Raw genomic sequence first — 27,629 nt, forward strand, 5'->3', positions numbered from 1 at the left:
TTTTGTCTATGTAAGTTGCCTCAGATTTTTTTTGGGGGGGGGGGGGAATAAGGTAGGCTATAAAGTAAAAATACAAGCTGTTAGTGTTTTTACAGGTGTCTGACCGTCTGAAGATAAGGAAGCATAAGGGATCGTGGGGCTGGTAGCTGCCGCCCTTGTCAGCTGTCAGGTAATTAGTAATCAGGTCTACACATCTCTGCCTGGTGGCATCTCAGCTTATTACCTCGGTCTGAGCGACTAAGCTTACACTGTGGGTTAGAACTGACCCTTTAATGGGTCACAACAGTCGGTGGTCAGCAACAGCAAGAGATGTGCACAGCTGTGAACTGTGGTCGTCAGATGCATGTGTCCCAGGAGCTGCCCCAGACCTGAGACCAGGAATGTGCATCTCAGGTGCCCCCAACCAAGGGGCGGCTCGCACATCCCACCACCAGCAGGGGTCCACGGCGTTCTTGGGTACTTTGGGTAACAATAAGCCCCGAGTCACATCCCTCTGGGTTCTTGATTTAACCTGCAGCCATACAATTTGGGGTCGGGGGGGGGAGGAGTTTTGGTCCCCAGGGCGTTCCACTTCCCAGGACCAGGAGTGGGTGGCAAAAGATGGGTGCAAAAAACAGTACAATTCACACCAAAAATGCCAACACCCAGGAGACAGTTTTCCAAGTGGCTGGGTTTGACGGTTCAGGCACTCGTGGCTCTAAGCCCCACATGCAGCTGGGGGTGAGAGAACTTTCTGTTCTCAGTCCTGGAATGATGGACCATAATTTAGCCCGGCTGGGACATGGACTGCCCTGGGCACAAGAGTGACACACAGAGGCCAGATCAACTGAGCACAAGCAGGAAGGTTTAATCCGTTTCTCACACGAGGCAGTGACTGACAGTGAGGGGCACAGTGATGGTTACACTCGGCCTAAGGGACGGGCAGCAGAGGGCGCTGGGGATGCAACCACAGACCCTCACGCCTCTGGTGACGTGAGCAGTCAGGATGGGGATGAGGGCAGGACCCTGTGCCACCCAGGTCCAGCATTTGAGGAGACAGCCTCCGGAAGCTTCCGCCCACAGCTCCTGCCTGCTCCCTGGCCCTGTCCTTCCCACCTGCTCACCCGCCCTCCCCAGCACCAGCCTGCTCTCTGGGCAGAATGGAAAGTGGGCTCCTCTCTGGGCCCACTCAGTCCTTTTCCAGACCAGGTTGTCATGCTGCTGGGAGGAGGGAGGCCGGCCTCCCGTGAGACCGGAAACGCACCCTCCTGGACTCGACGGGCACAGATCTGCAGCGGGGCTGGGTATTCAGCTTCACCCAGCAGAGGTGGGGACCCCACCTGGGTCCCCAGGGCCAGGTGAGAACATCCCAGCATTGCCTCCCCAGGCACTAAACTTCAAAAGTGCTATTTTTAGTTGCTAAAACAAGGAAAGGCTTTAGCTAGTTTCATTTCCTTGTGAAAAATCTTATGAAAAAGCAAAACCAAACGAATTCTGCATCAGCCAGCCTTGTCCCAGCCAAAGCTCCCTAGACGCTGGACACAGGTGTTGTCCCCAGTGTCACTCTCAGTTGTCCTGGGGCCTCTTTATCTGATCAATCTGGAAACCCCGGGCTGGGTGCCCACACAGCAGCTATGAGGACATGGCCTAGCACAGTGGACCCTCCCTGCATGGCCAGGAGGCAGAGCTGGGGCCACACTGGACAAGGTGCTGCAGAAACATACACGGCCCCAGGCTTTACCACGGCTACCTGGCCGGACCCCAGAATCCAGAGGCTCAGAACTAAAAACGAGCTCACACAAGGCGTGTGCAAGGCTGTGGGGAGCCCAGCAGACAAGTCCACCTTCCCCCACCTCCACGGGACAGGTGGGCAGAGCAGCAGGCCAGCTGCCCTGCTCAGTGCTGTGGGCTCTGCTTGCCTGCAGGAAACGGGGGAGCATCTCACCTCAGCATCTTCCCCCAAGCCAACCCAACCCCTGAAAGCCACCACCCGGATCCCCATGGCCGTCCCGGAAACAGCACTGAAAAAAGCAGGGTGCTGGCAAAGTGCTTGGAAACGGGCAGTCAGCAAGAAAACAAACGCCTCTGGTCCGGAGGGGGAGGGCGGAGGCCTAATCCCTGGGGAGGCTGGGGGGCGGGGTCTTCAGGGCAGAGGGCTCCACGCCCCAGATGTCCCGGGCGTACTCCGTGATGGTCCGGTCACTGGAGAACTTGCCCGAGCAAGCGATGTTCCTGATGACCTTTTTGGTCCACTCCTTGGGGTTCTGCAGAGGGAAGCGGTGCTCGGTGACCTCGGGCTGTTCCCAGATGCACTTAGACACTGGGCAGCCAACCAAGAGGTCACTGGGAAGGGGGCCCACCCACCAGGAAAGTTTCCAGATGACTAGACAGAGGTCCTGCTGGGGTGCGGCACACCCAATGCACAGACACCCCACCAGAGGAGTATGCGCCCCCAGACTGCAGCCAGCACCAGGAGGGGCCTCCCCGAAAGGAAAGCAAAGTTCCTCCCGGAGCCCGGAAGATCACTCGGTTTCTAGGCCCTCTCCTGTTCTGTCACAGGAGGGAACATCAGGGGCTGTTTCCTCGGGGGGGGGTGGGGGGGTGGGTGGGAGGGATGAGACGTGGGCAACAACTCAGACACACAAACCCCTTAGGCCGTGTCCAAGAATCTGCTTGAATGACCTGGGCAATGAACCATCTGCCCCAACAACTGCACAGTCACGCCCCCATCGCCAGCGTCCCCTCCTGCTGCCATCCTTGGCTGGGTGCACAGGGTGGAACACCCTCCGTTCCCTCCCCAGGTTCAGGAGCTGAGTCTTCCCAGGAGACCCCACTGGACATGCACACTCTCTGTGGGCCACGCCAAGGCAGGGACACAGGGCCGCGGACTGGGGAGCTGGCTCCCGCAGCCCCACCTTAGAAACTCGGCTCCTTAGAGCTACAAGTCCTTGTTCTACTTGCTGTCAGATCTGTCACTTTTACAAGGAATCGTTCATCTTCTCATTTTAAGCACAGAAAGGTCTTCACTGCTCACAAGGCCCATCCCTCACCTCAGGCTCTCCTGATGACACCCACGTGGGCGGTCAGATGGCGGGCTAGGGTGTGCAGAGCCTCCAGAAGGAAACTCCTGCCCTGCTCACCTGCGCTCTGTGGCAGCTGCCCAGAGGCTGCAGGGGAAGGTGCGCTGGTGTGGACAGCAGCCTGGGCAGAGGGCCAGCCGAGTCAGTCCCTGAGCAGGAAATGAGGAAGCCCAACCTGCTCTGGGCCACTAGATGAACTGTGACCTCCTGGGAGTGGCCTGAGACAGCAGGACACAGCCACACCCTGCTGCTTCGCTGCCAGGGCCCAAGGACCTTACCCGGTACAGCTGGTCCACCCGGGCCTGGCACTCCACGTATGCCTCATAGTCCGCAAACACCTTGAACCTGAAATGGGAGACAGGAAGCTGGGCTGGGTGGGTGACGAGTGGGAGGTCAGGAAACGGGCCTGGCTGGCTGCGTCCTCATGCTCTGCAGGACAGGGGTGGCCACAGGGACTACTCTGTGAGCAACACTTCTGTCCTGGGGACGCTATTCTAGAAAAACCTTATTTTAACCCAGTGTTCTTTAAAGAACCCGTGCACGTGGGTCAGAGCTGCACAGGCTGAGGCCTCCCGCCAATTTCACCTCCAGGGGAAGGGCACAGGGTGACCACAGGCTCCATCACCATCTGTTCTCAGATCTCACGGGCTGAGAACTGGTGGTGCAGGATTTATGGACACAGAAACACGTTTTGTTTACGATTGAGTAAGAAACACAATTCATGAAACTGTAAAGTCCCTCCTTGATCACAGACCTCAGCAGGGCCAAGCTCCCAGCCCCGGGCGTGTGTGGAGTTACGATCGATTGGGTCTAACAGAAGCCAGCTGACAGCATTCATCAAAAAGTGACAGACTAGGGCTTCCCTGGTGGCGCAGTGGTTGATAGTCCGCCTGCCGATGCAGGGGACGCGGGTTCGTGCCCTGGACCGGGAAGATCCCACGTGCCGCGGAGCGGCTGGGCCCGTGAGCCATGCCCGCTGGGCCTGAGCGTCCGGAGCCTGTGCTCCTTAACGGAAGAGGCCACAGCAGTGAGAGGCCCGTGTACCACAAAAAAAAAAAAAAAAAAAAAAGTGACAGACTAAACCAAAGGAACTGCAAGTGGGATAGAGGTCGATTCTCAGCCTTTGACAGACTCAGCTTCTACCACCTGGGTGGAGAAGAGGCCTGTCGTCAGAGGAGAGAGCACCGCCGACCTATAACAAGTGCTGTGCAAAGCTGTGCCCCGGGGAGCAGAACCCCGTGTCAACGGCCTCGTCGTAAAACACTAACCATGTGGTAACTCACGGCCTCACAAGCTCACTCCACCTGAACCACTCTTGGGCTCCCCATTAAACCCAGGCTCCCTCTGCCCCGAGGAAGTCGCCTCCAACCCGCCCAGGCGACGCTTGTCACTCCCGTCCAAGGAGGTCAGCTGGTGCCGGGGGCCTGGGGCTCCGCTCGGCAGCTGGCAATCCCACCACCAGGCCCCCAGGCTCGCTGAGCACCGTCAGAAGCCCCACAAACCCTGGCCCCTGGGTGCAGCCGAGCCTCTGGCCGTGGGCTGAGGTGAGGGTGAGCCTCACCGAGGCCCAGGCTTGGCCCCAAACAACGTGCAGTTTTCAGCCTGCCAGGGGACCCTTTGACCCATCGGTGAGGCACGAGGGGCCTGTCTCACCTGTCATGGTTCAGCAGCATGTCGACGACGCCCTTGAAACAGTCGGGCTCCCTGGGGGAGAAGAAGCCGCTGCTGATCTGGTCCACGGCCTGCCGCAGCTCGGGCAGGGAGTCGTAGTACTCCCGGGCGTTGTACCTGTGGGGAGATGGCAGCCTCGTGGGCACACGCTGGGGCCGTTTGTGCCTCAGGCCCACGACAGCCAGGTGGGGTTGGCAACCGCAGGCACTGGGAGGTGGACGTGGGCCGTGAGCACATCAATTCCACCTCCTCCTTTTACTGTTACAGACACGTGGTTGCTAGAGGACGTACAGGTCACATGCAGTCCTCCGAGAGAGGATGCTCAAGCAGCCCCGCCCCCGCCCCCAGTGCCAGGATGTTGCAGAAGAAAATGACATGTGAAACCAAGCTGGAGAGACACCCTGCGACCATTAGGGAGTCTGGGGAGAGGGAGGCGTGTGGCAGACATGGGACAGGGCCGAAAGGGCCAGCGCTCACAGGCTGACAAGGTTCCGACTGTTTGGGTTCAGCAGCTGGTGCCTGAGGCCTCAACAACTCCCCTGAGGGATTTTAGGCAACTAGGCAACTTCAGTTGCACAGAATTAGGCCGGGCTGGGACCCCTCACAGGATCCAAGGGTGTGAAAAACAAGTAGAGGAGATCTGAGGTCTTGAGAGGGACACACACCCTTTCCGGTCCAGGGCTTCCACGTCCTCCACCCGCAAGCCAAAGATGAAGAGGTTCTCGGCCCCAGCTTCCTCAGCCATCTCCACGTTGGCTCCGTCCATGGTGCCGATGGTGAGGGCCCCATTGAGCATGAACTTCATGTTGCCTGTGCCCGAGGCCTCGGTGCCCGCGGTGGAGATCTGCTGTGACAGGTCGGCGGCGGGGATCACTGCAAGGCGGCGAGAGCAAGACCCGTCAGCCATGAACCGCTCAACACGAGAGCAATGGGAACAGCACAGCAACACCATGCACTGACCACACCACCTGTACGGCTCCCTTTTTTGACCCAGGGCACCCTGAGGCAGAGGATCCACAGTGGAAACGCCTGAGAAGCCCTGCAGGTGGCAAAGGACCTTTGTTCTGGAACCTTCCACGGACCAGGGCCAAATCAAAGCCTGGTGTTGTCATCATTCCCTTGTATCCTGACATCACTGCTGTCTTATTCGATCAGCCCCGCAGACTCCTTAAATGGCTTAAAGAGGAATCCGACTCACAGCACCAAAGGACTGGGGACAGCGGGGGGACAATCTTCTTGTGGCCACACGCACCGAAGTCACTCTGTGCCGTTTACAGACTGGCATAGTGGCCAAGACACAACCCCATCCATGGCCCTGCAGCTTCTCCCAAGCGTGGGTTCCCTGCGTGAGTTTCTCCATGTGGCAGCAGGAACGCAGCCTCTGTCCTGCCTGCCTTGGCATCCCTGCTCCCACGTCCTCAGCTCGTTCTCAGAGCTAATGCTGCTTCCCTAACCCAGCTGAAGGGCACTCGGGGTCAGCCAAGACCAGAGCCCAGCCCCTTCTTCAAGGTCAAGTCCAGGTGCCAGGATAGAGACACAGGCACCCCCGGCCCCTCAGGCAGAGGGACATGGGCAGACGGGATGGTGGACACGTTACCACAGCCAGTCCAAGAGCTGGGCGAGGGTGTGGGGCCCAACTCCAGGATGGCTGTCCCCAAGGTCAGTTCTAAGGAAGCGCAGGAACTGGCCTGGGAGTGCCAGGCAGCGGCCGTAAGTTGCTTTAGAAGCTCAGTGAAACACTAACCCCAACCCAACCCCCGAGCCACACATGGTCCATGGCAGTGGCGGGACCACAGGGATGGTCCTGATCCGCCCGCAACGGAGGAGGAGGGAGTGCGTGAGCCTGCCCTTCACTCAACGCCTGGAGGGCAGCGCACAGTCTCATGGATCAGAGGGGCTGCTACTCGGGCCACAAGTCCAGGCTCAGGTTTCCCAGCACTTCCTGCCAGGTCTCCGGAAGTGGCTGGCTTAGAAGGGCCTGTCCAGCTCAGGACAGCTATGCTCCGAGGCACATCTGGCCACAGGCCCTTCTCCAGATGGCAACACACACCCAGTACCCCCAAAGTGGAGTGGCCCCAGGCTAAACCCTCCCGGAGCAGGTGCAGGACGCCAGGCCAGAGTGGACAGGTGGGGATGAGCAGAAGCACCCTCTGGGGGACGGGGAGGGCCAGCAAGAGGGAGCCCCGGGGCAGAGGAGTGAGGAGGGGGAGCAGTGGGAAGTTCAGAGACCAAGGATGTGTGAGACCGAGGACGACCCACACACTCGGTGGCAGCAGGGCTCCCCTAGAGCCAGGCCAGGGGGTGGGGGGCCCTCTGGCTGGGCAGCCTGGTGTTGGGGCTGTTAATCCGTCTGAAAGCAAGACAGGCCCTGACCATAGAGGACCACTGGCTGCGCCCAGGTAGGGCAGGCTCACCTTTCTCGGCCAAGGACACTCTGTAGTTCTCCAGGAAGATCACTTTGAGCCTGTCGCCCACAACCGGATCGTGGTTGACGACGTCGCCGATGGACGTGACCAGCTTGATGATCATCTTGGCCATGTGGTAGCCGGGCGCCGCCTGGAAAGGGGGAGGGGCGCTCAGCAGACACCCTGTGCTCAGGGGCACGGCAGGGTCGCCGGAGCCCGGGCTGCACACGCCCAGCCGAGTGGCTCTGCCAGCGGGGGGGTCCCACGGCAGGGGAGGGGTGGGCTGAGGCCACGGCATCCCTGCGTGTCCTGCCCTCAACCTGGCAGACGGACCCACAGAGCGCGGCGCCCCACCCGCTTCCTCGGCCTCAACCGAGCGCCTCTCATGACGGCACCTCACCCACGTGCACAAATCTGTCAACCTCAAGCTTGGTTTTCTGATTCTAGTTGGTTTTTTCAAAAATGGAGAGAGGGAACAAGGACCTCTGAGAACTGACTACCGACTTATAGGAAACGCAGGGAACCAAGGAAAGTACTGGGAGATACCAGAGGGACGTGGTTTGGGGAAGACACACAACCCGATTTCTGTAACAAATTGCAGGGGAAAAAAAGAGGGGGACGTGGAGAAAAACCTACAGATGAAGAGATTTAAGAGACACAGCCGCCCGTCACCATGTGAGAACCTTGCTGGGTCCTGATTCAAACAAGCTCAAGGTATTTGTAGCTGTCACAAGACCGCTGCGTGTGGCCCTGGCTGGATATTTAATGATGTGGAGGAATTCTTGTCAAGTGTTTTAGGTGTGATGGTGGCGCTGTGTGGTTTTGCAGGAAAACATCACTGTGAAGACAACTGATTAAGGTCTTAGGGTTGAAGTGTTATAATGTCTGTAATCCATCTACTATGAAATGGTTCAGCAAAAGTCTGGGGGACAGGTTTGTGGATGTTCCACACTTCTTTTTTTCTTTTTAAAAATGTTAATTTTTTAAAAATTAACATTTTTTAACTTTTTGAAAGTCCACATCTCTAAAATGCATACAGAAATACTGACAAAACAGCATGCTGGGGTGGGGTGGTGGTGGAATGAATTGGGAGATTGGGATTGACATATATACACTAATATGTATGAAATAGATAAAAAAAAAAAGAAAAGAAAAAGAACCCCAGCATGCTGTCCGGAGTCTGCTTTAGAAACATCAGGAGTCGGGGGGCCGGGGGCCGGTGGCAGAGACAGAACAAGACGGGCCTGCCTGTGAGGTGCCTCCACCTTCATATGTGCTCAAGTGAGAGGCGAGGACAGTCCTGGGCCCACCTGCAGCCCCCGTGAAGCAGCTGTGCCCAGGCTTCTGGGAAAAGTGGCAGAGGGTGGGGACGCGGGCCCTAGAGCGCAGAGCCGGGTGATGGGACCCACTGATGCCTGCCGGCGATACGCTGGGACTCTGAGATCCCACGTCCAAAAGCACATGTAAATAAAACGAATAAGGCCAGGCTGAGCCGAGAGCAGGCGCACGTCTGGCTGACGAAGCAGCCAGCGACTCACGCCTACTTGGCGCACCAGTGCAGGGGAGGCGTGGAAATCCGGCAGTTATAAGAGAAATGGCGCTGCCCCATGAGAGCCCAGTAGAGACTGGCCCTTGGGGCTGGGGACCCCACTCCCCTGGGCCGGGCAGGCAGGGGCCCCATCCAGCTCCCTCCTGTGGCTGAGCTGATGGAGCCTGAGCTGGCCCAGAGGCACACCTGGGGCCAGGACCTCTGGGCTGTGTGTGCAGGTTGGCGCCCGGCCACCCGCAGCATCCAGCCCCGATGCAGAGACGCTGCTGAAAAGCACGGTGGTCTGTGCATCCCCGACCAACGCCAAGCAGGAACCAAGAAGACGTCCCCTCACCTTGCCCCCGATCATGACGGTCCTGGGCACAAAGGCCTGGGCTGGGTCCTTCTTTATTCCTGCAGGACAAACAAAAAGAGAGCCACGTGAAGCCCCTGGAGCCAGACACGCCTGAGCCCTGGGACAGGCCTCAGTGACAGCGTCTTCAGAGGCCAGCCCGACACAGGTGCTGCACTGCCAGGAGCTCCCGCTTACAGAATTCTACACTTGGTCCAGGTTGGCTTGGAAGGCCAGCCAGGAGCAGACTCTTCCAGAAAGTTCAGTGGAAAAGCTGTGCCTTTGTGTCCAGAACAGCCCAACACAGGAGCTTCTCTGGGTCTGGTCACCAGGACTGAAGGCCCTTGCATGTGATGGGTACTCAAAAATGGGGTGACCTTGGGATGGTGATGATTCACCGTCAGCCTGCGGGAGGTGTCAGTGAGACCCCAAGCCCCCTCCGTCACTGGGACAGAGGCTAAGAAGCCCCCCAGACCTTTTCTGTACAGGAGCAGACAGCTCACCTCCAGCCCCAGCAGAATGAGATGTCCTCACCAGGCCACTGGTTTCCAGATTTCAGCTGGGGGGTGGGGGCAGGGAGTGTCTACAGAAGTGACAGGCTGCCCTAGACGGCTTTCACCAGAGTCAGGAATCGGCCGCAAGGTTTACAGGAGCCACTAAAGGGTCGCGGCTGATCTGTAACCTCTGTCTTCAGGTTCTAGTAGGAACATGACCGTCCCTTAGTTCTGAATCTTCCCGCTTCCAGATTGTGGACAGAGTAACAAAGAGAACAGGAAAAAAATAAAGCCAAAACCCCACAAACTACATTTTTACTAAAACTAGTAAAGAAGAAAAATACGCTAACTCCAGATCATTGAGCAAGTCCTCCTGGGTCATGGGATGGGTGGGAGACAGGGCTGTGAACTCAGGGTCTCAGGAACCCCAGCCTCCCGGGGGCTGTGAGCAGGGGAAGCGGAGGCAGGAAAGAGCCCCAGGGGGCCGGGCGGGCAGACCCTGTCGGCACCCCTCCTACAGAGAAACCTTGGAAAGGGGGTCTGGACATCCTTGTGGACAGAGGCCCACAGGGCCATGGCGCCTCCTGAGCCAGCCTTGACTTGGAGCCCCAGAGAGGCATCACAAGCTGGGGAGGCCTGCGGCTGCCTTGAGCTCACAAGGCCCCGGCCAGCTCCTCAGACACGAGTGACCAACCCGAACACACAGCTTTGCCACAGACAAGGGCAGTGGAAGCAGCCTCCCTGTGAGTCTCCAACCTGTGAGGACTGTCGACGCAGATGGGAGACCATAGCGCCGAAACCCAAGACCCCGGGAGAAGGCAGAACACAGGCGACAAGGCAGAACTGCCCCACAGAGTGCAGCCCGATCACAGAAGCCAGGAGGGCGGGGAGACATGCAGAAAACACAGTAGACACACAGAGTGTGGAAGCGGGACCAGCAGACAACATGGAACAGAAAAGGAGGGAAAGCTATCAACAGGCAAAAAGAAGGTGGTGGAAGAAACCAACCACACACGTCACTGGAGCCCCAGGAGAAGAAAGCCAAACACGTTTTAATGTATTTCAAGGAAACGTCCTAGAAATGATATAAGATATCAACCACCATCCTCAGAGTGCCTAAGCATCAGGAAAATTGACCCACAACAGCCGGCACCCAAGACACAGCCGAGTGGAATGAGCACAAGAGAGCAGCTCACTCCAGACCCACCCTCCAGATGGCGCTGCTCAAGGAAAGAACGGGAGACTGAGAACATCGCTTCAGCGGAACCACCCTTCCCGCAAGTGGCCACAGACTACTGTGGACATGGAAGACCTCGGGGCACAGGAGCTGGGCAGAAGGGCGACCGGACGGCCCTGTAAGAGGACTGGGCGTCTCATCGCAGGCGGAAACCAGGTCAGGTCGAGGCGAGGATGGCAGGGCGGCACCACGTTGTGCGCTGCACACACGCGGGTGGACGAGCGGGCGGGGGCGGGTGACACGTGCCCTGAGGGCCCCATCGGAAGGCCGCAGGCGCCCCGGACGCTGACAAGCCGAGCAGAAGCAGCACCCTGGGCAGCAGGAAGGCACCGGTCACAAGAGGTGACAGGAGGAAGGGCAGGCCACCCAGCGACTGGCCCTGCCGCTCACAGGCAGGGGATTCGGGGACGCCGCCCGGGAAACGACAAAGAAAATGCAGAAAAATCACAACTGCAGAAGAAAACCACAGCAAAGAACACAAAACAAAGTCTCCGTGAACTGCTGTTTCTGGCCCGGAAGGCGCGCCCTTCCGCCAAACGCACAGGAGGGCCCTCACCTGGGCCGTTTCTGAGGGTCGGGTCAGAACCATTCAACCCAAACTAGCATCCGTCCTGTCACTTCACTGTCTCACGAGCGAGCGGATCCCTCAAGACGGAGTCTCCTTCACTGGCAACTGGAGAGCTGATGTTCTCGAGGGGAGCTCTGCGTCTTGGAAAGTATTTGGTTCCTTTATTTTCAAAATTAGTATTTGCTTTACTACATTACAAGATCTTAAGAACCACCTTTTGGGCTTCCCTTGTGGCGCAGTGGTTAAGAATCCACCTGCCAATGCAGGGGACACAGTTCGAGCCCTGGTCCGGGAAGATCCCACATGCTGCGGAGCAACTAAGCCCGTGCACCACAACTACTGAGCTCACGTGCCACAACTAACTGAAGCTGGTACACCTAGAGCCCATGCTCCGCAACAAGAGAAGCCACCATAATGAGAAGCCCACGCACCACAACGAAGAGTAGCCCCCGCTCGCCACAACTAGAGAAAGCCCGCGCACAGCAACGAAGACCCAACACGGCCAAAAATAAATAAATTAAATAAAGAACTTTAAAAAAAAAAAACAGATTTTTCCTTGAGGCTTTATTATCTTATTTATAGAAGTAGCAAATGTTCATAGTTACTTTTAGGTGGGTCTTTTTTTTTTTTTTTTTCCGGTATGCGGGCCTCTCACTGTTGTGGCCTCTCCCGTTGCGGAGCACAGGCTCCAGACGAGCAGGCTCAGTGGCCATGGCTCACGGGCCCAGCTGCTCCACGGCATGTGGGATCCTCCCAGACCGGGGCGCGAACCCGTGTCCCCTGAACCCGAGTCCGGCAGGCGGACTCTCAACCACTGCGCCACCAGGGAAGCCCTTAGGTGGGCCTTTGATTCACACGTGCTTCAAGATCAAATGCCACTTAAATAGTTTAAGGTGTATAGATGTAACATACTATTTCAACTTCTATGAGTATACTTCAAATGCCTCACCTGCTAAGTATAATCTCTCCAAATAACTTAAGAGAAGTCTAATAACGATAATAACTAAGTATGAAAGAAATGCTACACCAGACCTAAAACCCAGCCTCTGGAGGAGGTGCAGCCCCTGGGCCTCGAGCTCCCCAACCTCTGAGCTCACGTCTCACTCCTTGTAGCTGCTCTGCTCTGAACACAGAAAACCAGAAGGTGCCACTCAAAATGAATATGCCACGTCCGCCCCAGTGGCCACGTGAGAAACAGGCCCGGTGGAAGGGGCGTGGGGTGCAGGGCGGAGCACTCACGGTTGTACAGGGTGACCACGTGCAGGCAGTTGAGCAGCTGCCGCTTGTACTCGTGGATCCTCTTCACGTGCACGTCGAACATGGACGAGGGGTTGACCTTTACCCCGTACTCCTTCTCCAGGAAGGCAGAGAACTTCACCTTGTTTTCCTGGGAGAACAGAGGTAAAGATGGTGGGATGTGCACAGGGCCGAGCCCCCAGGGCTGGTGTCCGAGACGCAGCAGGGAGGGGATGCCCAGGACACGCTGCCACCCCAGGGGAGACACAGAGGGACACAGGTGGTCACCGGAGCCTGGTGGGCAGAAGGGGGAAGCGTGATCCTGAAAGTGGATCCGCACGAGAGCGTGGAGAGAAACAGGAAAGTAGATGTGCAAACCCAGGGAGAGGAGCAAAGGATGAGAAAAGCAGAAAATGGAGACAAGGAGACCTGGGGTGGGGGGCGAGACTCCAAAATGAAGACTACTTCTGGGGCCCTGAGGCCAGGCTGTTGGCACAGTGGAGGGTCAGTCTCGGTCTTCAAAGGCCGCCCAGTGGGTCAGGCTGCCTGGTGGTGAGGTGGCCACAGGGAGGCCCAGGTGTGCGGACAGCATGTCAAGTGCAGATGCGAGACCTGCATCGATTCCCACTGCTTCCCTCCAGACGAGCTCTCCTCCGGACCTGGGGCGGCGGTGCGCTCAGGGTTCAGCGGGGCCCCCTCTGCAAGGCTGAGCGGGGGGATGGGCCCCCCACCGGGCCTACCTGCTTGACCTGGGCCACGTCCCTGATGAGTGCCTCGTCACTGAGCAGCTGCAGCAGTTTCTTCAGTTGGCTCAAGTCCGTCAGGAAACCCTCCCCGATTCTCTGCCGAGTCATAAGGGAGACGTGGTTTCTGCACCTCTTCCGCCCCCCTCAGCCCCAGGCCCCCTCCTCTCCCACGACACCCGCTCCCAGGAAACACCGCACATCCGGCGCTGGTCAAGTCCCGACCACTGAAACGTGCCCTCAAATGCACACGCCTCCCCCGGCTCCCCACAGGCCTGAAACCTGGGGGCCCGTCTCCGCCCACCCCCAAGGCCCACACCCGCCAGAACCGCAGATGGACGGAGGCCTTCCGGCCGCTCCTGCCCGGCCTGGGCACCCTACCCTGCCCCCGACACTGCAGCACAGCGCTGTTTCCAAACAAACCCCAGCTTCAGTCTCCCTGTTTCTAATTTAGGACCGAGAGGAAAACTGGCCTCCAGACACCTGGGCCATCTCCGTGGCCTTGCCCTGAACCGAGGCCGCACCAGCCAGCCTGCAGGTGGTCACGTCCCTGCAGCGCTGCTCCCGGGCCCTCCCGGTAACTGGGCAGGCAGACCTCAGCTCTGCCGTCCCTTCCAGAGAAGCCTCCTTGGCACACAGCCTGCCCCCCAGCACCCCCGCTGCACCCCCATGTCCAGCACGCAGCCTGGCCCCTGCGTGACTTGTCTCCTTCCTCGCTGAGCGCGTGAGCATGGGAACAAGTCAACAACGACGGCGTCCCCGGCTCACAAACCTCTTCGGGGGCAGCTGGGCCTAGCGCTTCCCCTCTGAACTCCTGCACAGGCCGCCAGGGCTGCTGGCCGACCGCCCGGCCCCCCACACCCAGGGCGACAGTGGGTCCCCACCGCCCGCACCCGTCCAGAAGCCATCGCTGTCCACGCGCTGAGGAGCGGGTCACCGCCCACACAGCCCCAGGCAGCTGCCGCTCGCTCTGCCTGCCCACAGCTCCGGGTGGGCTCAGAGGCGCTGGCCTCACCTCCACGATGATGTCCGCCAGCCCCGGGTTACACAGCAGCAGCCACCGTCGGGGCGTGATGCCATTCGTCTTATTCTGGAACTTCTCTGGCTCCAGCTTGTAAAAGTCCTTAAAGCTAAAAACACAGACAACGGGCAACTGTCACAAGCACTGTTTCAAACAAGGTGAGCGAGAGGCACAGGGCCCTCTGAAGGGAGCCCCTGGGCGATCCAGAGCCCAGCCTTTCTGTTCCATCCCCCACGGAGCCCAACTCCACGCCGGCATGTGGCTGGAGCCTGGCCACCTCCCAGTGGTTGTGACAGTGGAGAGTGGACGGACAGTGGGGATTAAACAGTACATCACACAAAGCCTCAGGCCAGCACCAAGGACCTGGAAGCCTCCACACGGACAGACCCGTCCAGGGCTGCCGGGCGCCCACACGAGGCGCTCCACAGGTCTGCGGCGAGGATGGAAAGGAGGAATTCCAAGACCACATCCCACAAAGAGGGGGCAGAAGCAGGGAATCTGATCTAAGAATTCCTCCTTCCTCTCGGGGATGAGCCCCAGCCCGTCACACCCTAACCTCCACCCTGGCGGGGCCCAGGACTCTTGTCCCCAGGCAGGGCGCCGAGGCCCACAGCCAGTGGCACGTGCTCCAGAAGGAGAGCCTCTGCCTGGCTAGACCGAGAACGCAGACAACGGGAAGGGCTCCTGGTGACAAGAGGGCTCGGTCCCCCAGCGTCGTCCACTGAGTCAGAGCCTCACCCTCCCACCGCCACGCTCTGGGCAGTTCACTCGCCCTGGCGCAGGCCAGCGCAGGCCCCACTCACACTGACTGCTTCACGATCTCCGAGTGGATCCTCGCCACGCCGTTGACAGCGTGGGACCCGATGACACATAGGTGGGCCATGTTGATGCGCTTGCAGTCCCCTTCCTCGATCACGGACATCCTCCGCAGGCGGTCCACGTCCCCGGGGAACAGGGCGGCCACGTGCTGCCGAGACAGAGCAGTGAGCAGGAGGGCGGGGGGCTGCTTTCCCCAAGAAAGGCCCAGGGCGGCTGCAGCCCAGCCTGACTGGGCCCCGGGCGAAGGTCTGCCTCGGCCTGGGGGCGGCGGCCCGGCCCGTGGGCTCGGAGGAGCTGAGGAGGTGCCGTGTGACGTACAGGAAGAGATGGGGATGCTGTCCCCGCTGGCCCAGGCAGGGTATAACCGCAGTCTACCAGTGGGAATGGCTACTCTTTCACCAAAAGATTAAAAAAATGAACTATAATCACACCTGAATTCTAAGTTCCCCTGTGCGTGTACCACTATCCTTTCTGTGGGTGACAGAGGAAAGACAAAGGTGATTTGTTTCCAAATCACCCAAATGCTGCAGTGATGTCGCGGGACAAAGGCCTCTGGCATTCCAGGAACAGACACTCACACCTGAACCTGCTCAGAAATGAGAAGAAGACTCCCCCCGACGCAGCAGGGGTCCAAGTGTGGGGACCAGGCAACAGCTCTGCCAAGTGACAGCCCCAGACCCCAAAGTCCTCTTCTCGAACGGCTATTCCCTTCAAGAAGTAAAGCACCTGTCCCGGGCCAGACAATCTGATGTGGAGGGCAGAGGAGGGCCCGTCAGAGCAGGGCAGCCCTCTCCCCTCCCGCATCCCCACAGGAAGGGCGTGCTCACATCCAGGTGCCTCTGGTTGATGGCGTAGACGATCTCCAGGTGCCGTGGCAGCAGCTTCTCAAACATGGACACAGGCCAGCGCTCCAAGGCCTCGGGCAGCACCGTGTGGTTGGTGTATGCACAGGTCTTCCTTGTGATTTCCCAGGCCTACAACATTCCAGAACACCCCAATGTTTTATTCAGAAAAAAGCAGCTCGTGGCCAGATGCCAAGGTGAGGGGAACGTGTAGGGTCAGAGGCAGGTGTTCAGATGCCACCAGGAAGGGCCCCGCACGTCTCTGCTCTCCGGGGCCCAGAACTTCCTAAACCCACAGTGAGCCCTGCGCCCTTCACTGTCCTGACACGCCCCACGTGCACCTCACATCCTAACCCAGAGCACACGCAGGAATGAGCACCTTACCTGCTACCTGGGAACCACTGCAACTTTCCTCTGTAAACCAGACAGAGCTCCAGGCAGCTTTGCTTTATTTCCACCAAACCGACTTCACACCCACAGTCCAGAGGAAACTGGTCAAGTGTCTGGCCCTGCCCTCCGCTGGCCAGGGGAGAACAGGGTCTGCCCAGCCCCACCCAGAAGTGCAGCCCCAAACCAGAAAGGGGCTCTGGTGCTAAAAAATGGGGTAAAAATGGTTTTATATGTTGATTTAAGTAAATGAGATCAACAAAACCCCACTAAAGAACCTAGGACCAAAATACGTGAAGCAGGGAGAACGAGCCTATAAATGTGTGAACGACGTATTTCTTTAAACCGAACCCGTCTGGGTTTTTCGCCACGATTCTAAGATGAAAAAATATAGGTGAGAAGCTCTCAGAAGTGTCAGAATCCTTTTCTTGTCTTCCAGAACACCACCCTTCTCTGGCCCTTAAACTGCTGCGCCCACTCACTGTGCCCTGCCCTTGGGAGAAACCCCGGACCCGCTCCTGGAACGTCCTTCTCCCCAGAGCCCCGTCTTCCCAGGGCAACTTCCTTCTGTCCTCCCGAGGCCACCAGAGAGGCCTCCCTCTGTGGACCAGCTCAGTACTCACCCCTGCTGTCGGGAGAGGCGGGGAGGTCACCCCGTGCCAGGTGTTTGGGGACACTGTGCTCGGGCCCCCGGTGCTCACCTTGTCCCAGTCCACCTTCTCCACGTCCACCAGGATCCGCATGAGCTCAGGGATGGCCAAGGCCGGGTGGGTGTCATTCAGCTGGATGGCCACCTGCGTTTACACGGGGTGACCCCCTCAGTCCCTTGCCTGTGTGTGCGGAACCGGGGTCCTCGGCTGCCCGCCCCGAGGAGCCTGGTCATAGGGCTGGCAGCAGGAAGCGGACGGCACTGCACGGGCTCCAGGCCCAGCATGGAAAGCCGCAGAGGTGCAGGGAGCAGGTCAGGGTGGAGGACCCGCAGGCCAGCCCCACAGCGTGCGTCCGGAGCCCTCCCCGCCTTGGAACGCTGCTCCTGCCTGACGGACACTGGCCGGTTGTGTTCAGATTACTGAACTGAGCCTGCAAACTGGCCGCTTTGCCCGACGGAGCCTTTCACAGCGTTCCCTGCTGCCTCAACGCCTCCTGAGGCCCAGGGCAGCCCTGGTCAAGGAGGAAAGGCGGCCTGGTCCCCGGGCACAAGGAGGCCCAGGTTGGGGGGTGGCTTCCTGCCCAGCCCCCACTGCAGCTGGAAGGAGGAGGCCCAGCCTGGGAACAGCCCGTCTCCGGCACGGCGCTCAGCCCTCTACACACGCACCTTGTCTGGGAACGTCTCGAAGGAGGTCCTTACGGGGTCGCGGCAGCCGAACTTGGATGACTTGAAGCGCCGGATGATGTCTTGGAGGGTGGCGGCCACCACGAAGTATTCCTGCTTCAACCGCAGCTCCTTCCCCTCAAAGAACTGAGGACATGCCCGGCTCAGCCTCCGCTGCATGGGCCCTTGGGGCCCCCGAACCCAGGACAGGGCCCAGGCTGGGGTGCGGCCCAGGGGTGCAATGCCTCAATCCGCGGTGCTGGGGCCGAGGCCAGGAAAGCAACCTCCCAGGTGCCTCACGTTCCAGGAGGCCTCATGCCTGAAGCATGAGTCTGTTCGGAATCTCTGGGGGGTGCTGGGGGAGGGCATTTTCTTATGAGCCTTTCAGCACAGGGCCCTTTGCTGCTACGTGCATGTATTTCCCTGATAAAATAAGAAAAACACACAACCCACAAAGATGGGCAAATCCTAGGGGCTCGTTTGGTGGCAGTGGATCACGTGGCTGAGGCCCCGCCTCACAAGTGGGGACACCTGCTAAGAGCGTTCCAAACCATGACCACGTGGCGTCTCAAGGCGTCCCTGCAGAATAGGGACTGCTGGCCCCACGCGCCAACGCGCCAACCAACTCTTGGGGAGCTGGCACCAGGTGCTGAAGAGCAGAAACGGCTGGACGTGAGGTCTGAGGCCTCTGCGGCCCTGCACTCGGCAGCCGTGTGCTTATGGGGAGCGTAGGTGTGAGGCCAGGAACCTCCTAAGAGCTCCCCCGGGCAGAGGGCAAAGGAGGGGCTAACAGCACACAGGTGCTCCTGGACCCCGTCAGGGATGCCGTGTCCGCCCTCACTCTGAGGAGGTCACTCTCGTGGCCTCACCTGACAAGCCTGAGACCAGCACGGGGCCCTTCTGGAGCCCAGCCCTGCAGGGGTGCTTCCTACACTGGAGGAACGGCGCGGACGAGGACCACCCGCAGCAGCTACTCACGTTGTCGTTGGGATACAGGACTCTGGAGATGTTCTCGGCCAGGTTCCGGTCCAGGACCGCCTCGATGTAGCCGCCCACGTTGACTGAGGGCAGAGAGCGGAGTCAGGACCCGCGTGCCTGCCGAGGCCCTCATGTGCCCTGATCGGTCTGAGGACAGCGTTTCCGAGCAGAAGGCGTCCCACAGCTGCTACGCCGACCGGCCCACACCCCGCCCCAGACCCCTGGCTCTTTCCGGACGGCGCGGGGTCCCTGGGAAGTCCAGGGCTCACAGGGAAACTGCCCTCAGCCCTCCTGCAGTGGGGAGCCTCGTGGGCTGTGGGTACAGACGGGGTCGGTCTGGGATCAGCCACTGGATGGGGACAGGAGGGGACGCACAGTCATGGAGCTTGAAGTCATTGGGCGCCTTGGCGGACCACAGTCTCATGGTGTTGACGGTGTCGTTCTTGTAGCCCGGCACCGGGGTGTCGTACGGCATGGCCAGCACCACCTGCCGAGGGAAGACACGGTCCCCAGGCCTGGGCCACCTCCCCCCACGGGCTGGGGCAGCTCGGCCTCGCAGGAAGCGGCCCACCGGCCCACCCTCCTCTGGCTTCGCTCCTTCCTCCTCAAACACACCCAACCTGCCCCGTGTCCCTGGCACCTGCAGCCCCAGCTTGCACATGTCCTGAGCCGGGAGCACCCGAGGCTGCCTCCGGTGGGCCCTGACCACACGCCAGGCCCTCTCTAGCTTTACCTTCGACACCGGCGTCGACTGTCACCTGGCTCCTCGGTAGCCCCTCCTCCCGTGTCCTTGGTCTCCCCCTCCACACCTGCCCTTTTCTCACTCAACTCTGCGTGGGCGATTTCGGGACTCACCTAACCTCTCCCCACAGACAGCTGCTATTTCAGACCATCTCCCACGTCTGCGGTGAGGCTCCTCCTGTCGCCTTGACCTCGAACTTCAGCAAAACCAAAGCAGCCTGCACACTCCCTCCCGACAGAAAACACCGGACCTGCCCTCCACCCCTGTCCCAAGCCCCATCTGTCCAGAAGCACCAGCTCTGCTCTTGGGGCACAAGCCTCGGGTCACTTCCACCCGCAGACCCTCCCACGGGCTTCTCACACTCAGGCCTGCTTCCGGGGGTGCTTCGTGTGCGGCCTCAGGAGCTGAAGGCAGCTCCAATGGCCACAAAGGACTATGGGGCAGGGCCCCGGGTTAAAGCCCCAGTATCACCCTTCCCTTCCCGTCTCCCCGCAGCCCTGCTCCCCAACCCTGCCTGGCCTTGACAAGCCCTGCAAAGCATCTGCAACCTGCTCCTTCCCTCTCCACAGCCAGTCCCCCAGGGGCAGGCCCTCACTGCACGGCGCCTGGGGTGCCGAGTGGTCTCCAGGCCTTTCGTTCATCTTCTACAAGCACACGCACCTAGAAAACCGACCCCCTTCTCTGCTTTTCCAAATTAAATACAACTTATTCTGGCATCGTAGGCCGCCAGCCTGCCCTGGCTCCATGAGCCCCAGTTAAGACTTGAGTCTGCGTGACTCACTTGACCCCTGTGACTCACGGGCTTGCCCTGTTTATGCTCTACTGCCCACACTGCTGCGGTGGCGTCTTTCTTACATATTGCGACCACCACCCATCCCCACCCCCAGAAGCTCTCCTCCGCCTCCGCGGTCTCTGAGCCTGGGCTGGACTCCACGTGTGCACCCGCCGGTACGGCACCACGTTCCGCCAAGCACTCGGTGCTCCTGCCCTGGCCCCCCAGGGCCCAGCTGGGGGCCGGGGGTGCCGTGCTCCATTGCAGGGCATCCACCCAGCCGCCCCGCATGCCCAGAGCTCCGACAGCTCAGAACAACCAGTGGGCTGCACTGAGAGCCGGGGCCACACGCGGGACCGGGAGCGAGGGGTGAGGGCCTGCCCCACGGGGTCGCGGCGGGGGTGGTCAGTGCCCTGCCCCTCCCTGCGCCGACCCGCTCACCACGAGACACCGCCAGTCTCAGCTGACGTGGCTCCCGCTAAACTACAGAGTGTGGCTTCACAGTTGGTGCCTGGACAGTCCCGACCGAGCGTGCGGAGGTGGGTCCCACAGGGAAGCCCCAAGGGGAGCCGAGGGTCCCCGTGCTCAGCCCACCACCCACCAAGAAGCGCCCTGGTACCTGTGTGTCCAGCCAGCACACGCCCTCGGGGCTGTGCTCCACTCGCCCGTAGAAGTGCACGGGCAGCATGTACTCCGGCCGCGCCTTCTCCCAGGGGTTCCCGTAGCGCAGCCAGTCATCCGCCTCCTCCACCTGGAAGGGCGGCAGGTGAGGGCGGGGGAGACGGTCCCGGGCACTGGCAGACCCTGCCCTCCGCCCGCACTGACCACGCCATCCAGACGATGCTGCCCGGCACGGAAACAAAACTGCGGCCTATTTACAGCGCAAAGGTTTCCAATGTCTGGAAACCACAGACAGAAGCAAGTCAAGTCCCCAGAAGGGGCATCTGGGTCATGCTTTTAGGACAGTGACGTGGCTGAGGTTACTGCTTCACTGTGCCCATCTCCACAGAACTCCCCGCAGGACTGTTCTGCCTGGTGCAGGCAGATACTCATCACAGGACGGGTCCTGCCTCTGACCTCCTGTACGTTAGTGAGATTCCAACATCAGAGCCTGGCTGTCTCCACAGAGCAGTTCAATGAGCTGTCTGCAGAAGCAGCATCTTCCCAAGTGCATGAGGCAAGGGGGTCTCCCTTCTGGAGCCCCTTCTCTGATAGGAAGGCTGGTCTGTGGCCCCCGTTGGCCACCAATGCTGCTTTGTGACCACTGCCCACATTTACTTGTGCTACAGCTAAACTCCGCTAAAAGCATTCTGACTGAGCAGCTCCCTTGACAGAAGCGTGGGAGTTGGCAAGTTTACCACCGGCCTATCAACCTAGGACTGTCTTTAAATTGTTACGCATGATGGCAAGAGGCACAGGAACAGGGAACCAGAAGGAAGAAGTGTCTGTGGTCAAACAGACAGAGACAGAAACCACCACCAAAACCTTCCTCCTTACGACCGTAACACCCACCAGCCAGGGAGGAGCCTCAGAGTCTCTGTCTTACAAACACACACATCGCCTCGACTACGAAAGAGCTAGAATGGGCCACAGACCACACATGTACAAAGGCTGGCTCACATCTGACAGAAACACTCACATAAATAACTGTGACTAGGAAATTCCCTGGAGGTCCAGTGGTTAAGACTCCGCACTGCCAATGCAGGGGTTGCAGGTTCGATCCCTGCTTGGGGAACTAAGATCCCATATACAGCGAGGTGTGGCCAAAAAATAAAAAAAAAAAAAGAAAAAGAAAAAAAAAGAACAAAAAGAACTGTGACTAAAATCACCCAGAAGGTGGCAGGAGGAAAAGTGCATTTCTCCTTTCAAGGTCACAGGGAGTATTTCTATAAATTAGCCAGTGGCTACAAATCTGTTTTGTTTCCTTTTCCTTTTGGCCATAATTTCCTTGGCTAACGTTTTATTATGAGCGTTTTCAAACACATAGAAATGCCAAGGAATTGACAGTGAACTGCACACCCTCCACCTAGGCTCTGTCACTGCTTCCATCTTGCTATACTTGATAACCACGTCTCCTTCCATCCATCCATTACTTTTCTGATGCATTTCAAAGTGAGCAGTTCATCCCAGACATCTGTCCACTCTTCCCCTGAACACTTCAGCAGGCATGTCATTAAGGACAGTCCATCACAGTGTTTATTTTTTAGGTTAACAGACGCACAGTGAAATGCATAAATCTTAAGGCCAACATTGGTGAGTTCCGACAATTGCACACACCTGTGTGACCCAAACCCCATCAAGACAGAGGACACTTCCATCACCCCGATCATTAGCTTCTTCGTTCAGACTGTACGACTTTCCTGTTACCAGCTTTTTGATCCTAACTCCAGCCCTGCTTTATCTGTGACTTTTAGACCCCAAATTATTTAAACTATTCTCCACCCAAGTGGAAGAGTGCTGCCTTCCTTTCTGAAATGCCGAAGTGAGGGGAAACGCCCACCTCACCTAAGAGAAGGAAGGTGGGACTGCGTTTTGAGTCTCCCCGTTTACCAGCAGGGTCTTGACCGTGTTACTTCTCTGCCTGACGCTTTAGAATTGAGGCTCATTCTTCCTAAGAGCCACACTGCTTTGCAGAGTCCAGCCCCTAACCCCACAGGACGCCACCACCTCGCTGGTGTCAGCGAGGGCAGGTGGGAGCAAAGCCTGCAATAGCTGTTCTCCTAGCGACTCCAGGCCAATCCTCCTCTGCGGTGGGGTTGGGCTGGGGGGTGCCTTTGCTCTGTGAGAGACGACAGAAAACACCACCAGCTGGTGGCGTCCTCAACCCACAGTGTCTGCTGTGAGGCCCAGCTGGGCTCTGGCCCCAGCCCACCAGACGTCCTGTCGCCACACAGAAGCCGTGTGCAATGAGCACATGTGGGCGACGGGCACTGCCGGCCGTGGGGACGATGTGGAAAGCACGGAGTGCCCAGAACTCCCAGCACTGCCCACCTGCCCCCCTCTGCCCTGCCGAGGACCGGCACGCAGCCTCTCCAGGAGGAGCAGAAAGTCCAAACACAGAACTGACGGTGCCTGGCTATTTTCTCATGCGCACGAGAGCCGCAAGTGAGCAAAGGAAGGAAATCGCACCCACCTGCCAGCCATTGACGATCTTCTGGTTGAAAATCCCAAACTCATAGCGGATTCCATAGCCGTACGCCGCCAGGCCCAAGGTGGCCATCGAGTCAAGGAAGCAGGCTGAAAGTCCAAACACAAAGAACTTCTTGGGACCGAAGACGATCAGTAGACCCAAGGCCTCTGGAGCCAAGGCCCAGACGCCAAGTCAAGTAGGCGCCGGAGGGCCGGCCCCCAGGGCATCAGGCAGTGGCCCAGTGGTGACCGGTCACCTTCAGGTCTCATGAAAAGGAAAATGGAACCCCACTCTGATGCCCTTCGGCCTGAGAGCCCGGGGCCAGAACAAGACAACATCAACACGGGGGCTACCTCGGGGTGTGGGAAGAGGGACGAATCCCACGGAGGACACTGCCAAACTCAGCTCATCTCAACACACTGTCCCCTCCTGCCAACGTTCTCCTAGGGACCCTCACTCAGGCTGCAGGCCCCACCCTCACACGTTCTACTTGAAATCCAAGCAACATCACAAAACATCTGCCCACATACTGGTAAAGAGGGCACAGAAGTGGGGCCTGCAAATGTACATTTCAGCACCCACAGCACCAAATAGCCAGGTGCCAAAGTGCCACCAGGGCCCCCGGAAGGGGCCGCCAAATGGAGCCCTTGCTCCGATCAAAACGTCTTGAAAGCAAACCACCATGATTTGATTAAAGATTCAGAAGGCAGCCTCATTAAACTTGTGGATTAAAAAGAACACAAAATTTTAACGACGAAACACCAGCACATAAGACAATGCCAATTTACCAAACATGCACAGACCTGGGGGTGTCAGGCCCTCTGCTGAGGAGCAACAAGAAGACCCACAAACTAAGGCCTGGGCTCTCGCTCTGAGGAAATCATTCTCACGGGAGGGACGCCGCACACGAGCTACCGCAGGCTGGGGGTGTCCCGGGTCTGCACGGCGAGGGGAGCCGTGGAAGCAGAGGGGCCCAGATGAGTCCAGGGGGAAGGCCGGTGGCGCCGCCCCGTGGCAGGAAAGGTGCCTGGAGTGGACGCGAAGCAGCCTGATGCGGCCTGAGGACCCGTGGGGGCGGGAACGGCACACGAGCTGACACGCCGGCCTCAGGGCGGGCGGCCTGGAGCTTCGCTAGACCTTGGGTTTTTACTTCAGTTTTTACTGACTGAGCAAGGACTAAGTGGGGAGATGACCACGCTGAACGGAATGCCGTCAGGGCGAAGGGGACCGAAGCCCGAGGGGCTGCCCTCTGCCTGCCGGCCTGGACGCTGTAACGCCGTCTGCAGCGGGAAGCGACGGCTTAGCGTGGTGCGTGTGACCTCACCTTCGCAGGCCACACAGAGCCCACACCCGCCAGTGGGGCACACACGGCCTTTCCCCTGGAGGCGGGGCACGCCTGGCCGAGGGTTAACCTAGAGCCGGGTGCTGCTGTGTTGGACAGAAACATACGCTGCGCTTATAATTTCTGAAGAATTTAACTTAAATTCTGAAAACATAAACACATACACACAACTCACCCAGATAAATTTTAGGGCATTTGTTCCCTTTACAAAATGACAGCTCTCAAAAGGGGCAGTAATGCAAAGTGTATCACTTTAGGGCCCCGTACACACAAGGGCAGCACAGAACTTGATCATCTCTGCTCCAGAAGCACTGTGCCCAAAAGCCTTGAAGGACACAGTGACATCAAATCTCACTGTGACTGCTGTTTCCACTTCCAAGTTCTTAACCCAGCTCCTTCCCCCTCATAAAGGCTGGCGAAAATAATTAAAACAGAAAAAACCCCCACAAACTTCAAACTGGGTATATTCTCAAATAGGGTGGCCCAAAGGATCAGTAGCTCCAAGAGAAACAGCTCTGCTATTTTAGAGCAATCTGTTTACTGTAGTAAAGCAGGAACAGTTGCTTTACGCTGGGCTACATTCATAAATTGTGCGTGTGTGTTTCTAGCCCTCTGTCCTTCTCCCAGTTACTGGCTGTGGAGGTGGTTGGTATATTGCAAACCCTTCCCGGCACCAGTTCCCCAATACTGGCAAGCCTGGTCACCATAATTATGAAGCGCCCTTTGTGTGAAAGAGAATATATAATTTGCATTTTTTTCCCCTACTGGTGGCAAAGATTTTGACCCAGAGGACACACTGTCCCATCCACTCTGAGGGACCAATCTATCCCCACGGACCAGTGCTGGGAGCACGGCTGATCTTGGCCTTGCCACGTGCTGCTCTCTGACCAAGGCACCGTGTCAGGAAAGGTCTGTCCTGGACAGGAGCCTGGGGTTACCTGCCAGCCTCCCCAAGCCTCCGTTCCCCAGGCCGGCATCCTCTTCTATTTCCTCCAGTTCTTCCAAGTCTAGCCCCAGCTGTGAATAAAAACAGAGGTAACATTTTAATATTACTTAATATTTTCCCTCAGTGATAGGTAGAAAGATATTTAAATCTTATGAGCTTATATCAATCAAAGGTTAGAGTCTGCCTTCTTTTAGACTTGCAAATCCAACATTAAAATCTGGTGTTAGGATGCGGAGAAAGGGGACCCTCCTCCACTGTTGGTGGGAATGTAAATTGGTGCAGCCACTGTGGAAAACAGTCTGGAGGTTCTTCAAAAAACTAAATATAGAGTCACCATATGATCCAGCAATCCCACTCCTGGGCATATATCTGAAAAAAACTCTAATTGGAAAAGACACATGCATTCCAATGTTCATTTCAACACTATTCACAACAGTCAAGACATGGAAGCAACCTAAATGTCCATCAACAGATGAAGAAGATGTGGTATATAATCTACTATGGAATATTACTCAGCCATAAAAAAGAATGAAATAATGCCATTTGCAGCAACATGGATGGACCCAGAGATTATCATACTAAGTGAAGTAAGCCAGACAGAGAAAGACAACTATTATATGATATCACTTATACATGGAATCTAAAAAACTGTACAAATGAACATATTTATAAAACAGGAACAGACTCACAGAAATAGAAAACAAACTTATGGTTATCAAAGGGGAAAGTGGGGAGGGATAAATTAGGAGTATGGGATTAGCAGATGCACGCTACCATATATAAAATAAACAACAAGGATTTACTATGTAGCACAGGGAAACTATATTCAATATCTTGTAATAACCTATAATGGAAAATAATTGAAAAAAAATAAAACTGAGTCACTTTGCTGTACACCTGAAACTAACACAACATTATAAACCAAGTATACTTCAATTTTTAAATAAATCTGGTGTTTAATCAATGCATGAAAATGAAAGCTTCCAGGTATTTCAAAAGCTGCTGAATGACTTAAGAATTAACAGTCAAAATGAGACGTGGTTTAATAGCCAGAGATACTGACTGCCACGTTATTAACCCACTTACAGTGGACAGATTATAACACGTATCCTAAAAAGAAGCCAATGCTTTTAGTAACTCTCTACTTTCCCACGGTCTAATGATATTTACATGACATCTTTTTTTTTTTTTTTTTTTTTTTTTTGCAGTACGCGGGCGTCTCACTGTTGTGGCCTCTCCCGTTGAGGAGCACAGGCTCCGGACGCACAGGCTCAGCGGCCATGGCTCACGGGCCCAGCTGCTCTGTGGCATGTGGGATCCTCCCGGACCGGGGCACGAACCCATGTCCCCTGCATCGGCAGGCAGACTCTCAACCACTGCGCCACTGGGGAGGCCCTACATGACATCTTTTAAAGCCAAAACCTAAAAGCACTTTTCCTAACTATTCCAACTGCATTCAAACAATCTTGTGAAACAGATATGGTAGGTTAAACAGCAGAGAGAAAGCACCTGATTTAAAACCATTCAAAAATGCAGACTTTGGGGCTTCCCTGGTGGCGCAGTGATTAAGAATCCGTCTGCCAACACAGGGGACACAGGTTCGAGCCCTGGTCTGGGAAGATCCCACATGCTACGGAGCAACTAAGCCTGTGAGCCCAACTACTGAGCCTGCGTGTCACAACTACTGAAGCTGCACGCCTAGAGCCCATGTTCTGCAACAAGAGAAGCCACTGCAATGAGTAGCCCACGCACCGCAATGAAGAGTAGCCCCCGCTCAGCACGAGAACGCCCACGCAGCAACGAAGACCCACCGCAGCCAAAAATAAATAAACAAACAAATAAATAAAAGAACGCAGATCTTAAGGCTCTCAATTAGGATAATTGAGATAAAGCCATTAATCTGGCTTTAGTGTATTAAACTTGACAAATTGCTTATTAATTACTTTTTTTTTTTTGGCCATGCCACATGGCTTGTGGGATCTTAGTTCCCCGAACAGGGACTGAACCCTCACCCTCCACAATGAAAGCACAGAGTCCTAACTGGA

The 27,629-nt window shown here is 57.3% G+C and overlaps 1 protein-coding gene and 1 non-coding gene across 2 annotated transcripts in view; one reads left to right on the forward strand and one right to left on the reverse strand.

The window, feature by feature from the left end:
• Positions 1-828: 828 nt before the first annotated feature.
• Positions 829-27,629, reverse strand: part of PYGB (glycogen phosphorylase B) — a 52,728-nt gene continuing 25,927 nt past the window's right edge. Inside the window, exons 3-20 of the mRNA XM_060031267.1 lie at positions 25,577-25,655; positions 23,300-23,403; positions 20,786-20,917; positions 19,028-19,139; positions 18,653-18,735; positions 17,678-17,821; positions 17,064-17,156; positions 15,961-16,107; positions 15,118-15,281; positions 14,309-14,423; positions 13,291-13,392; positions 12,554-12,701; positions 9,019-9,077; positions 7,145-7,286; positions 5,396-5,603; positions 4,713-4,847; positions 3,338-3,404; positions 829-2,243 (exon numbers count right to left, since the gene is read on the reverse strand). Of these exons, the coding sequence (XP_059887250.1) occupies positions 2,091-2,243; positions 3,338-3,404; positions 4,713-4,847; positions 5,396-5,603; positions 7,145-7,286; positions 9,019-9,077; positions 12,554-12,701; positions 13,291-13,392; positions 14,309-14,423; positions 15,118-15,281; positions 15,961-16,107; positions 17,064-17,156; positions 17,678-17,821; positions 18,653-18,735; positions 19,028-19,139; positions 20,786-20,917; positions 23,300-23,403; positions 25,577-25,655 (2,187 nt within the window). The 3' untranslated portion in view covers positions 829-2,090. The remainder of the gene's footprint in view (positions 2,244-3,337; positions 3,405-4,712; positions 4,848-5,395; positions 5,604-7,144; positions 7,287-9,018; positions 9,078-12,553; positions 12,702-13,290; positions 13,393-14,308; positions 14,424-15,117; positions 15,282-15,960; positions 16,108-17,063; positions 17,157-17,677; positions 17,822-18,652; positions 18,736-19,027; positions 19,140-20,785; positions 20,918-23,299; positions 23,404-25,576; positions 25,656-27,629) is intronic.
• On the forward strand, positions 21,829-21,901 carry TRNAG-GCC (transfer RNA glycine (anticodon GCC)). The gene has a single exon. It is a non-coding gene; the product is annotated as a tRNA-Gly (tRNA).

The sequence above is a fragment of the Delphinus delphis genome, chromosome 15, assembly GCF_949987515.2.
Source record: "Delphinus delphis chromosome 15, mDelDel1.2, whole genome shotgun sequence".
Classification (NCBI taxonomy): Eukaryota; Metazoa; Chordata; class Mammalia; order Artiodactyla; family Delphinidae; genus Delphinus; species Delphinus delphis.